General features: G+C 20.7%; 2 protein-coding genes across 4 annotated transcripts; one reads left to right on the top strand and one right to left on the bottom strand.

Annotated features, from left to right (window-relative positions):
• Positions 1 to 8: 8 nt before the first annotated feature.
• LOC107995658 (TELO2-interacting protein 1 homolog) lies at positions 9 to 4724 on the top strand. Of its 2 annotated transcripts, XM_017053306.3 has the most exons (13): positions 9 to 617; positions 712 to 848; positions 1008 to 1185; positions 1262 to 1439; positions 1511 to 1836; positions 1912 to 2123; positions 2216 to 2614; positions 2678 to 2917; positions 2998 to 3558; positions 3630 to 3927; positions 3988 to 4216; positions 4299 to 4433; positions 4524 to 4724. In XM_017053306.3, exons 1-13 carry the CDS (start codon positions 424 to 426, stop codon positions 4611 to 4613), a joined length of 3177 nt encoding a protein of 1058 aa, XP_016908795.1. In that variant the 5' UTR covers positions 9 to 423; the 3' UTR covers positions 4614 to 4724. The 2 variants fall into 2 exon arrangements, 1 of the variants encoding a protein (XP_016908795.1); XR_003697141.2 differs by lacking the exons at positions 3630 to 3927; positions 4524 to 4724.
• A 1364-nt stretch (positions 4725 to 6088) lies between these two features.
• Positions 6089 to 12276, bottom strand: LOC107995674 (ER membrane protein complex subunit 1). 2 transcript variants are annotated; one of them, XM_017053325.3, is made up of 15 exons: positions 12066 to 12276; positions 11812 to 11927; positions 11231 to 11414; positions 10315 to 10470; positions 9849 to 10185; positions 9457 to 9760; positions 8983 to 9003; positions 8327 to 8499; positions 8083 to 8244; positions 7674 to 7958; positions 7414 to 7609; positions 7125 to 7322; positions 6919 to 7044; positions 6546 to 6773; positions 6089 to 6381 (listed from the first exon to the last, which is right to left on the bottom strand). In XM_017053325.3, exons 1-15 carry the CDS (start codon positions 12272 to 12274, stop codon positions 6221 to 6223), a joined length of 2856 nt encoding a protein of 951 aa, XP_016908814.2. In that variant the 5' UTR covers positions 12275 to 12276; the 3' UTR covers positions 6089 to 6220. The 2 variants fall into 2 exon arrangements, with proteins under 2 accessions (XP_016908814.2, XP_016908815.2); XM_017053326.3 differs by lacking the exon at positions 8983 to 9003.
• Positions 12277 to 13532: the final 1256 nt, after the last annotated feature.

Consider the following 13532-nt stretch of genomic DNA (forward strand, 5'->3'; position numbering starts at 1 on the left):
TACAATAATATCATACAAAAATATATCGAATAATAAATCTATTCCATATTTAATCTGTGCTTTTTCTATAAATTTTAATTATATTATCAATTTTATTAAAATTTATAATTAATTTTTTAAATATATTTTAAATATTATATTATAATTTCCAAAAAATATTTATTAATAACAAAATAATAAAATTTTATATATTTCAAATATGTGTAATATGTATGATTATATTTAAAAATAATTTAAGAATAATAGATTTCAAATTAATACTATATAAACTGCTATTTTAAACATTATATATAAATATTTACATTTGTGTGAATGAATATTAATATAATTCAATTTTGTTCGCATAATAATATTCAAACATGAGTATATATCGATATTGTTGATTTGAATTGTGATTTTAATCTTTCTAAACTTAAATATAAAATGGAACGTCTTCAAATAGAAGAAGCATTTATTACATTAAAACCACTTTGTGATTCTTTAATGAAAAATCCAAACGTAAAAACTGCTTGTGAAATTGCTAATATTTTGCCAAAGATTTCTGATAAAGTTATTACTGATTTATTTGAATATATTATATTTCCCTTTATTATACACTTATCAAATGATAAATTAAGGTAATTTATTTTATATTTTATAAAATAAAAATTAACATTATTATAAAATTAATCAATTATATAATTGATGATTTTCATATTTATAATTCTGTAGTAAAAATATAAAAGAAGAATTAATAAAAACAGTACAGATAATAATATTAAAAGCAAAGATATCAAAAGTTAAATATTTCAATGAATTATATTCATGTCTTTTAATACAAATTTATGACAAAACACAACCAACCATGGGTAAATATATATAATTAAATTTATTTAATTATTTTCTAAATAGATTTTAGATTTATTATTTATATTTCATAATAATTTCATTTATTTTAATAAATAATTTTAATAATTGATGTTAAATTTAAGTTAATATAAATATAATTTTATATCTGGTTTTTATAGTGATCAAAGAACATGAAGAACTTAAAGAAGCAGTACTTTCATGCCTTAAGATTTTGATAAATTCTTGTTTCACAGATGTTTTAGAAATTATATATGTTAGACAAAATGCTTCTAAGATAGGCCAAGGATTATTATTATCAATAACAATAGGAAGAATTGAAAAATCAAAACATCTTAAGTAAATATTAAAAATATATAAAAATATTTTTTCTTTTTAATAATTTCATTAATATATGATTATTTTTAATTTTTAGATTAAAAGCTGTTGAAACAATAATGACATTATGTCAAGTTGATGATAAATCAAATAAATGTGATGCTATATGGCAAAATCAAGTAGCTGATATTATTATGTTTTTTTTACCTGGTATTATTTGTGGTTTACAAGAAATAGTTATAGGAAATGAAACACAAGGATATAAACTTACAAAAGTAATAAAATAATTTATGATTTCTAATATTTATTATTTGATTTTATTTATATTTTATTTTATTTAAATTAGATGGCATTAAGAGCTTGGGGCAGAATAGTATCACTTGTAATGAAAGATAAGATACAAGAAGATGAGATACCATCATTAAATGATCTGATAAAAATGAACAATGAAAAGAATATTAATCCAATAGAATATTTTCCAAAATTGAAAGATTGCGATGATTTAGAAAAACATCTTAAAAGTACAACAAGAAACAAAGAATGGTTTAATGCTTCTGCAACAAAACTTAATATACTTATTCAACAATTAGATATATTAAAAAGACATTCTCATTATAAAGTTAGAAAAGAATTTGTAGAAAATATTCATTTAATACTCACATCATGCCCTAGGTGAGATATTACTTTATTCTCATTTTATTTAATAAAAACTTTTAAAAAAAAAATTGCATAAATTTGTTTTAACAGAAATATGAAACCAAATATTATGTTATTAATAGATTATTTAATATCATTATCTGAAGATGAATTTGCTGTAGTTAGTAAAAAAGCTGAAAAAACATTAAGCATAATTAATACAAATTTTATGCAAAATAAAAATATGAAATCTTTAATAGAATTATTAGAAGACAATTTCTATAATCTGCTTACAAAGTTACCTAGAATTATCAGGAAATCCGGTATAATTTTTTTCATATTTTATATTTTTTAAAGATATTAAATTTATTAAATTTCATTTTTGAATTAAATAAATTATTTTTTTATTTTTCAGATGATAATGATCAATTAGCTTGTTTAAATCAAATTGCTGGTTATTTAAAACTTCTTGGAGAGCAAAGATTGCCCCATATAATGATGTCAGCATCTCATATTCATAGATTAATATTGTCTCTTATATATGTATCTGAAATAGATTGTACTAATGTCTCTCTTTTGCAAGCAATAAATGTTAAAGATCTTGATGATCCAACATATTCATATGGATCAAATTTATGGAAACGATTTAAATTTATTCAAACTAATGCATGTGAACTTAAGTTTATTACAATATGTAAATATTTAGGTGAATTTGGAGATCTTCGAATTTTAATAGACAACATTTTTAGCCTCATGTTCAATGTTCCACAATATAGGAAAGAATTAATTTTATTACTGAATTGGATAATATATGGTACATTAAATGATTTTCTGCTTAAAAATAAATTAACATATTTTTAATTATTAAATATTTTAGTACCTGTTAAAGATTCATCAATTTTACCACTTTATAAAGAAGTTGTGGAATTCTACATAAATCCTGAATTTTGGTATCCAATTATTGAAATTAATGATGATACACCTCTACGAGTTGCACAGAATAATGTAATACAATGTTGTTTATTACTAGAAGGTTTAGGATTAATAGCTCAAAATTTAAAATACAATTATGATAAATTTCTTCTTAAAACATTGTACCTCGTTATAGAAAGAGCAGGTGATTATGATTTTTTATAATAAATAATATAATAAGTAATAAATTATTTATATAAAAGAACTTTTTATATATATTTCCAGGTAGTGCACATAGCTTAATCAGCTTTGTTGGAACCCAAACTCTTGAACAAATTGCAAAGTCTCAACAAAACAATACAATAGGAGATCTTTTACGTGCAAATATTGATTATTTGTCATATCACATTAGTATAAAATTACGTAGAGTAGAACGCAATCCTGATGTACTTGATGTTATTGAAGTTATCATGAAATATAGCACAATGGATGTGTTACCTTGTTTAAAAGAAATTGTTGAAGATGTAATATTACAATTAAATAATAGTTTTCAAAAAAAAAACTCTTATGCTTTTTTAAAAGTTTTTTATACATTTACAATATGTATAAAAAATTTAGCAAGTTCTAAACATGCAATAATATCCGAGTTAAATATAGATACTAAAAATGAATCATCCAAAATTATTCAATCTTTCTTAGAATATTATGAAGCAAAAAAAGTTGATGAAGATATAGATAACATAGAACAATCTTGTGAATTTAAAGAAACGAAAAAGGAAGAAAAAGAAAAATTACAAGAAAATATAAAAGAAAACGAATATGAAACAAATTTTATGGAACAAGAAGGTAAATATATATTATATTAAAATTAACGATAAAAAAATTTTTTTTATAAATAATATATATAAAAATTATAGGAAAAGATAAAAATATGCCATCTTATATTAAAATGATTGAAGATATAATGAAACATTGTTTACATTTTTTACCATCTAAAGAAATACAAAAGTCATTAATTGCAATGTTAACATTACAAAAGGGTCTTGAAATTTTAGCAAATTGGGAAAATCAGCTATTACCTATTGTGCATTTACTTTGGCATCCATTAGTAGATAGATTCTATGATGAAAATATATTAATAATCAATCGAGCATGGCAATTATTAAATATGCTTTCATATGTTTCAAAAGATTTTATACGATCTAGAACTCTTAAGTATGTGATTTATATTTTATATCTTTTTTATGTTATTATAATTAAAATGATTATTTTTAGGCAAGTATTACCTGCACTTTCGAAATTTTTATGCGACTCGTCTAAAGAGAGCTACAATAAAAGTTCTGATAGTATTTATAAATTTACCCAAATTTATAAATTGCAAAGAGAACTACTCTCTAGTTTAGGTCAAATAACAAAAAATTTATGTCTTCATGAGCGAGAAACATTAAATATTTTAAGCATTGCAGAACCATATCTTAATAAACATCAAAATCCGACATTACAAGTAAATATCAAACTAAAAAATATTTTTAAGTATATTATTCTCTTCAATTTATTTATATTAATTAATTACTTTATATTCATAGGCATATTGTATAAAATTATACAAAGATGTTGCAGATTATAATAGTGATATTGTTTGGATAAAATGTCTTAGTATTTTTAATTCAAAAATAACAAGAATTATTTCAGATGCAACATTTGATATTAAAGATTTGATGGTAAAATAATATACATATATATATATATATATATATTTTAAAAAAAATAAAACAATTTAAATTACTATATATAGTTTTTCTATTTTGTAGATTACTGAAAACAATTCATCAAATGATTATATTAAAAATGTACAAATTATTTTAAATTATATACAAGATAAAAGTATTAATAATTTTTAAATGTGATTAAATTGATAATATTTATAATAAACAATCAACAAACTGTAAAAATATTTAAATATATTGTTTAATATGTAAATTTGTATTATGAAATAAATAAAATCTATATGATCTTTCAAATATTTTTATTTGTACACAATATTTATTTAATTACGATATTTGACATTTTACAATTTTTATATTGTTTACATTCTTATTTGTACAATAACTTGTGTTTACATTTACATTTATCTACAAAGCAAATAATTATTCTATATAAAACATGTTTTTATATCTTCTATTCACAGATTATACAGCTCTTTATTTAACTATAAATTATAAATATATAAACAAATTAAATTATTTTGTACCATGACATACATTGTGTTTTTTACATTTTTTATTACATAATGTAATTTGATCTTCATTTGTTAATTGATGAAGATTAATTTTTTTATTTTTATTATACATTTTTTTAAACTTTAAATTAATAAAAAAATTGTGATACTAATGTAAATTTAAAAATTTATGAATAATAAATTTTATTTGAATTATTTTAAATTAAAAAATATTTATGTAAATGTAAAAAACGTAAAATGTAAAAATTTAAAATTTAAAATATTCGAGAATCTTGAAGAATACATTCTTATACATTTTTTAATAAATGCAACTTAACATAAATTATTTCGAAAAATATATTACAGAAATGCTTAGCAGAAATTAACATAAAAATTTTATTTTATTTTGCTATATAATTTTATAATTCATGTTTCATTCTATAAATAATAATAAATTAATATGAATTATAATAAAAATTGAAATGAATTTTATATGTATTGCTATATTTACAAATTTGATGTCTTTTTTTTCGAATTATTTTTAATATATATATTTCTTTATTAAATGCTTATATAATATTATAATATTTTAATCCTTGCAAAAAAAGGCTAAAAAATGTTTTAGAATATTTTTAGAATAAAATATATGTTATAAGATTTAAATATGAAAAATTTCTAATAATTTTTAGATAATTAGTTGTTCAATTTAAATTATTTTTAATGCAATGTAGATAATAAAAAATTTCTAAAAAAGTCGAATATTTTAATTTATCTAATTAAAATAATTTTTTAAATATTCTTGATATTTTTTAATTTTAATTTTCTATTAAAATAGGTATATATATATATTAAAAACATGTATAATGATATTTTTATTTTCTTTTAACAAAAAATAACTATTTTTGAGCATATTATCAGTTATTTTAATCATCTAATAATTAGTGATCCTGGTCCACTGTTGTCATACAATGATTAGCACACTTTAAAATATTTAGGAATACATTTTTTATTGTGTGCGTTCTGTACTAATAAAAGGATAAATAATATATATATATTAATAATAATAATATATATATAAATTATTTAATATATTAATAATATATATTAAATTAATTATATATATTAAGATATTTTAGGTAAAATAATAAATTATTGACATTTACTTTGCAGTAACATTGGCTTTTTATAAAACAGTATTTTTTTTTACAAATTATTATTAGCAAAATTTTTTGCTTTTAGTGAACAAATACTTGAGAATGTAATGCATTGATTTTCTAGAAAAATGAAATATCATTTCCATGCTTGCTTTTGCACTTTCTGGGATGCTAGTTTCTTTGTGACGTACGATGAAATTAAAAGCGCTGCCAATACTATCACAATAAGATAATAATCGAAATCTTCTTTTAAAACGTCAAATGTTTTAGATGGTGCCACGCGTGTGTAGAATAAGTCTGCGAACATCGTATTATATGCATAAATATTTCTAATATGCATAAATTTTATAATTTTACTATATTACTATATTATTAATAACGAACAAAAATATTGTTTTTTAGGTATTGATAAATAAAAATATAATTTATTATGATATAATAGTAAATTTAAGTATACTTACCAAGACCATGTACAAAAACTAAGCAAGTACTTTCAAGGCCACTAGGACTAGTATGAATGCCAGATACCCTAAAGACGCTTTGATTATAGTTAATTATTGCATCCATATGGATAGGTATCTCTGGCATGTATGGTATCACACCTTCTTCACGTATTTCAGGATTAATAGGCCGTCGTGGATCTACCATCATCCATGGTAATTCCAATATTCCGCCATTAGCTAAAGCCACTAATGGATATAAAAACCATCTTATTAATCAATCATTCTTTTATTTGCAAAGTTAAAGATTTATTTATATATACAAATGAAAATTATTATTTGCATATATAAAATAAATTTAAATAATAATAATTTAATTCTTATTTACGCTTACCTATAATGTGTTTGCTTGTGATACCTTTTTCTGTAATAGTTTCCCGCATCGATTCTATTGCTGCAGGGAAAATAAAGGCTTGCCTTTCAACAATTGGCAATTTAGTTGTAGCTAAAGATGAAAACACTAGAATATATAATAATTATTGTAAATAAAATAAATATAGGAATCAATTGTAATTGTAATAAAAGTTACACCTGTTATACCTGTGGTATTACTTTGTATTTTTCCTTCATATAATTCTAAACTAGCAATTTCTGTCCTACGACTTTTTTCATTAAAATAACTATACACTATCCAGTTTTCTGAATGCACAACATGAACTGGACCACGAACTCTTTTGTGCATAATAGAAAATATCATTGCTCCAGATACTGCATCCAATAAATATAGATTAAGCGTATCTGTAAATCATGAGTTATTTAAAAATTAATTATATATATATATATATATAAATCTAATGTAAACTTAATTATAACAATATAAATAACATACTTTTATGAGTGTGTCCAGCACCCTCAGTTACAACAGCAACTAAATTAGGATTAATGTACTTATATAAAACTGATCTATCACTTAGAACTCTACCCTGGGAATGAACACGTTCTATTGGATTTTTTGATACGACATGCGTTATTCTTTGGTTTTTTGGCGAAAGCAATAATTCCCATACTTTATGAGAAATAAGTTCCTGAAGGATAAAATTATACATTATATAAATAGTTAATTAAATAATAATTTGATTATATACATACTTGAGCTGTGCTATATGATAAAGAATATCCAGATAACATTCCAGTTGCTTGGTTAGCAGTAAATATATATGTATTTTTAGCAAGTGATGCAGCAATTGCAGTTGCACCTTCAGGATATACATGAGCTTTATCTCGCATGTCAAAAATAAGTATGCCTCGCAAAAAATCATCCGTTGTTACATGAAGCAACATGGATTGCTTTATTCTATATCCTAGTTTTATTAAACCATCCAATGGTTGACCAGTAATTGGATTAAATGTATATATAATTCCTTCTCCTGTTTTCTAAAATATTTAAAAAATATTTTATTAAAGAACATAATATAATATACATATACATAATATCATATATATAATACATAATATACATATACATATATATAATATCACATATAATTTTAACATATACTTTGTCCTCTGCTAATAATGCACATTGTGGAGGATATGGAAAATGTCTGCTGCCACGTTGTACATATAAAATTATTGCATCAGATCTTTTAGAAAAACCACGAATACTTGGCACTCTCAATTGCCAAATAATTTCACCTTTTCTAGTTTCAATACCATATAACTACAAATAAGATTAAGAATTAATATTGATTACAACTTTAAGCTATAGTGTTAATCAAGTAATATATAATTTATTTCTATACTTTTCCTGCTGATGTAACAAGGACAATCATTTTATGTAATCCAAATTTATCTCGTACTAAGTCAGTACGTTGATTGGATTGTTGAGGTGTGAAACTTAGTATAGATTGAAAAAATGTTTTTGCTTGTTTAAATTGAGAACTAATTCTTCTAAACATCATACTTAGTACATCCCCTAGATAACATAAAATCATAAAATAAATTACATATATAATATGAATATTAATAATTATTAAAAAATCATATTAAAAAATCCAAAGGAATTATAAAATTTCTAATTGCAAAATTAACAAACAATAATAATAAATAATGTTAATAAAAAATTAAAACAATTAAATTTAAAAATATAATAATTGTTATTATTTTTTGAATCATTCATGCAAAAATATTTAAATATTTTTAAATTAAATTTAAACATATTGTCATACATATTTAAAATATCTATATTTCAAAGTATAAAATATAAAAAAATATTTTATATGATCATGCAAATAATATTATAAGAATTTTCTCAAATAGCAAAAATAAAAATATTTACTAATTTGCATTTAATTCGTTTATATTTTCTCGAACTTTTAAAGAAATATGTGTACAAAATTAATAAACAGCAGAAAGATGAATTAATTTTCAAATCAGCTCTTGCTGCTTCATTACTTACATGAACTGTCTACATCAATATCTGCCAGCAGCCATTCACAAAAGAAATATAATTAATATAGTATAGCTAATACTCTTAAAAAATAAATTGAAATTAAATTATATAACGCGATTTAATTATAATTAAATTATAATATATAATATGTAATAATAAATTTCATAATACTTGCTTAATATTATAGAAATGAAGAAATAATATAAAATATTATTATTTTTTATACTAAATTTTTGCAAATAATTATTCATTTGAAAAATGTTTAAAATATTATATAAAAATATTTGTATCAAATATAAAAAACATCAAAATATTAATGTCATATATAAAATTTTAATAATGTAACTTAATATTCATAATAGTATTTTTAAAATTCGAATAATTTTATATTTATTTTATCTTTATATAAATATTTATTTTACTCTATTATAACTTTTATTATATTTTAATAAATATGATACATTTATAACTTTTACTTACTCTCTTTCTGATCAAATTCTGTTTCTATTTCTTGATCCCTATCTGACATAGGTAATTCTATAATTTCTACTGCTACAATGCTAGCAAGTGCTTCTTCTCTTGCCCATATTAACTTATTATGTTGGAGTAATGCAACACTGTGATCTTGGGAAGCTAATAAATGACGACAAGTTACACCTTTTGTTTGCCGTGGACAAACAGAAGCTACAATTGTTGGTGAAAGTAAAGAAGTATGTGTAACACTGATAGATAAATTTGGTATAGGTTTTGATGTTAAAAGTTCCGAAGCAACAATTTCTGTTACCTAAAAATATATCAATAGAAATTTTTATGATTATTCTTTTTTTTTTTTGAAAATCCTATATAATATAATTAGAATACAAAATACTTACTCCATTTTTATAAGTTGTTTCTAAAAGTACTTTTTCATTATCAACTGAAACTATATAAAGTACAGCATCTCCTACTATATCCTTTTGAATAGGAACAGGTACTTCTCCAACAAGAAAAATTCGTTTTCTTTGATTATTATCTGCAGTAATGGATACAACAGGTTCTTCACCTAGTACAGATTCTAAATGATATGGACCTTGTGCACCAGCACCAAATATAGTATTTATTGTAACTGATTGTGGTTGAGAATTTGTATCAAATAAATGCACTAAAAACAGTATAGCAAGGGAACTATCTCCTTTTAAACAAGCTAAATAGGGGGCTGCTAAAACACATCTAAAATTAAAAAAATGCAAATAATTATTAAAATTTTATTTAAATAATTATATTTTTTAAAAAGATAGGAGGAAAAATTTTAATTATTTTTTATTGTGATATAATATATTTCATAAAGTAATTTCTTACTCTGTTTCTTGAGTTATAAATGGTGCAGAAACTTTTCTTGTTTTTATTTTATCTCCAGTTTTACTATCATAAGATGTTACTTCTACACCACTATTGTAAATTGGTAAAATATGATGCAACGTTCCATCTTTTATATGCCATTTTACATCTTTAATTCTACATGAGAAAAATAATTATATTAATAATATTAACATAAAAAACAAATATAAATATTTGATGTATTATTTTTGCTGAAATATAACATTTATAAAAAAATTTATCAAATATTATTTTGTAACTTTATTTAATTTTTATAAACAATTGATAAACAATTGATAAATGAAATATTTTTGAATGTAAAACAAGGTTTATTATATATTAAATAATTTATATTCATTGTTTAATAAATTCACCTTGTTTTTAAATAAAAAATCTTTCATTTTTTTTTATTATATTTGCTTTGAAATTAAAGAAATTGTTTTCAGATTTCTTTACACTGGAATTAATTACTAAATATATATATAATCATATAAAAGTAATACTAAGACACTAATAATAATGTTATTGTGAAATATAATCACTTAGTATGATAAAATATATTGCTGATTGTGCATTAAATAATGATAAAGAAACCTGTCAGGACTGTACAATCCCAGTGTAGAAAAGGATATAAATGGAGAGAAACGTCTGAAAACCAATAATCATAATTACATCTTATTATTTATATTATAATTCTTTCAAAATTATAAGTTTTATTAATAAAATTAAAAATATTAAGATATTAAGATATATCATTTGAAAAAAATCTATTTAATGTTATATTAAAGAATAAATATTATAAAATATGCTTAAAAATAAATTTCTTTTTATATTCAAAATTTCTAAAAATATGTAATATTAAATGTATAATTGTTATATATATATAAAATATAATTACCTATTATGATTCTGTTCAGCAATTGGCCATTCATGAAGTATATGTCCTGTGGCTAAATCCCATGCACGTACAATAGCTGGTACACCTCCACTTACAGAAACAAGATCTTCATCTGTAACTCCACCTAATGCTCGTATCTGACCTGCATATCCTTTTTCTAATACACGTCTCCATAATATTTGTCCTAAATAAAATAAACATTTTATTTACTTTTTTATAATTTTTATCTTTTATATTTTTATAATTATCTATTATTAATATTATATCTATCTATTAATTATCTATTAATATTATATATAATTATATTACATCAAATAATTAAATATATTTGAGATAATTAATAACATATCAAAATTATAATATTAATCTTTTTAATATTTAATTTGTTTATATTACATTAGCTATTTTTATTAAGTTATTTTAGATAACATAAATAATATAAAAATAAATACCAAAAATTTAATTATTTTGTAATTATATTTAAATAGGTATTAAACAATGCAAATTTTTATTGATAAAATTAAGAAATTAAAAAATTATACATATTATTAAATGTTCATACAATAATGTTTATAACCCACCTGATTTAAGGTTTAGCGCAGCAATAACATTTTCTTCAGTAGCAACAATAATTTTTTTTGCGGCCGAGACAGTGTCAAAATTAGCAAATTTAATTTTACCAACATAATTCTGCTTCCTATAAATATAACGACAAATCGTTAATTAACAATGATTCAACACAATTGATACACTGTCAAATCACGGTAACATGCTACTGCATTATTTAAGAAATTCATTATAATCAACATTTATTTAAGAATTCCGAATAATTTACCAATCAAATTTTCCAATTTGATCTTCGTAAAGACACAGAGATAAATTAAAAAATCCAATCAATATGATAAGGTACTGTAATATCTGGATATCAATTAAAAACCGGTTAATGTTCCCTCTAAAACTCCATATAAACGGAGCCATGACGATAAGTGTGAACGTATCACCCATCCACTTACACGAATTCTTTCGTACCTGGTGTATAACCATTGATAATATAAACGAACGATAGTCATCTTACAACCAAATCTATGTACTATTTTATTATCTTTTTTATAAAGTTTATAAAAATTTTCATAAATAATTTCTAAAAACATAAAAAATTATAGTAAATATTTTAAGTTTTTTAAATGAATACATAATTAATAGAAATTTACTTATAAAATTATATAATAATATTTGTTGAAAAATATTTATTTATTTTGTTTGTCAAAATTATTTAAAATATTTGATATCTTATATATTATTATAGAAAAAATTATTATAAATTAATATTCCTTTAAAGATTCCTTTTGATATGTCATAAATTTTTTAATTTTAATTGAATATAATATAATATGTTATATATTAAAATAATATAAATAATTTGTATAAAGATATTAAAAATATACTTATATACTAGTTATATATCTTTTTATTTTTATTTAAATCCATTACTAATAAAAATAAAATATATAAATCATTTTTGAAAAAATTCTTGAAAAAAATTGATAAGAATACATTATTAAATCTATTTATTAATAAATTTTATATAAATTTTTATTAATGAAGCCAAATTTTGAGAACATTGACAATGAAAATGTAATAAGGTAAATATAACATTTCATAAAATAATATATCTCATATTCTTAAATACCAACCTTGAAAAAAGTAGAGTTTGTTTCTTACTCTTGCTATTTGCTACGCATTATATTTTATATATGTTTCTATCTTTTATGTATTTTTGTATTTCCAAATATTGTATTTTCTACATTATATTGAATTTTATATATTATAGTTTTATATTTTTAATCAGAAATTGATATTATCTATTAAATACGTATATTTGTAGAATATGTAGAGTAAAGATAAATATAGAAAGTAAAATAAAGTAGGAGAAAGATAATAAGAGGAAGAGATAAAATAAGAATTGACTATTAACGTCATCTTTTGAGTATTAAGGACATCTTTTGAAAAATAGGATAAGTAAATTATAATTAAATTAATTAAATATATTTAAAACGTTTTCGAATAATATAAATATTTGTGAATAAAATATATAAATATGAAATTCGCATATAACTTATGCAATCAATGATATAATAGAATTGATCTGACTTTTCCTCACTCGGTAACCATGTTTTGAGATAGCTATCTCTATCGACCTTAAATAATTTCAACTTTAAAATGTGAAAATTTTTAAAAATCAATATATCATAAATATAATATTATAACATATTGTTATTAATTTTTGAATGAAATTATTATG

The sequence above is a fragment of the Apis cerana genome, linkage group LG4, assembly GCF_029169275.1.
Source record: "Apis cerana isolate GH-2021 linkage group LG4, AcerK_1.0, whole genome shotgun sequence".
NCBI classification, from domain to species: domain Eukaryota; kingdom Metazoa; phylum Arthropoda; class Insecta; order Hymenoptera; family Apidae; genus Apis; species Apis cerana.

Bases quoted from the DNA above. Each gene is read 5' to 3' on its own strand.
- LOC107995658 (XM_017053306.3), top strand. From the start codon at position 424: ATGGAACGTCTTCAAATAGAAGAAGCATTTATTACATTAAAACCACTT. The intron at 1,440-1,510 runs GTAATAAAATAA...TATTTAAATTAG, and splicing joins AAGGATATAAACTTACAAAA to ATGGCATTAAGAGCTTGGGG. The intron at 4,434-4,523 runs GTAAAATAATAT...TCTATTTTGTAG, and splicing joins TTGATATTAAAGATTTGATG to ATTACTGAAAACAATTCATC.
- LOC107995674 (XM_017053325.3), bottom strand. From the start codon at position 12,274: ATGGTTATACACCAGGTACGAAAGAATTCGTGTAAGTGGATGGGTGAT. The intron at 7,610-7,673 runs GTATGTATATAA...TTTATCCTTCAG, and splicing joins TATCATATAGCACAGCTCAA to GAACTTATTTCTCATAAAGT. The intron at 7,323-7,413 runs GTATGTTATTTA...CATGATTTACAG, and splicing joins TGCTGGACACACTCATAAAA to ATACGCTTAATCTATATTTA.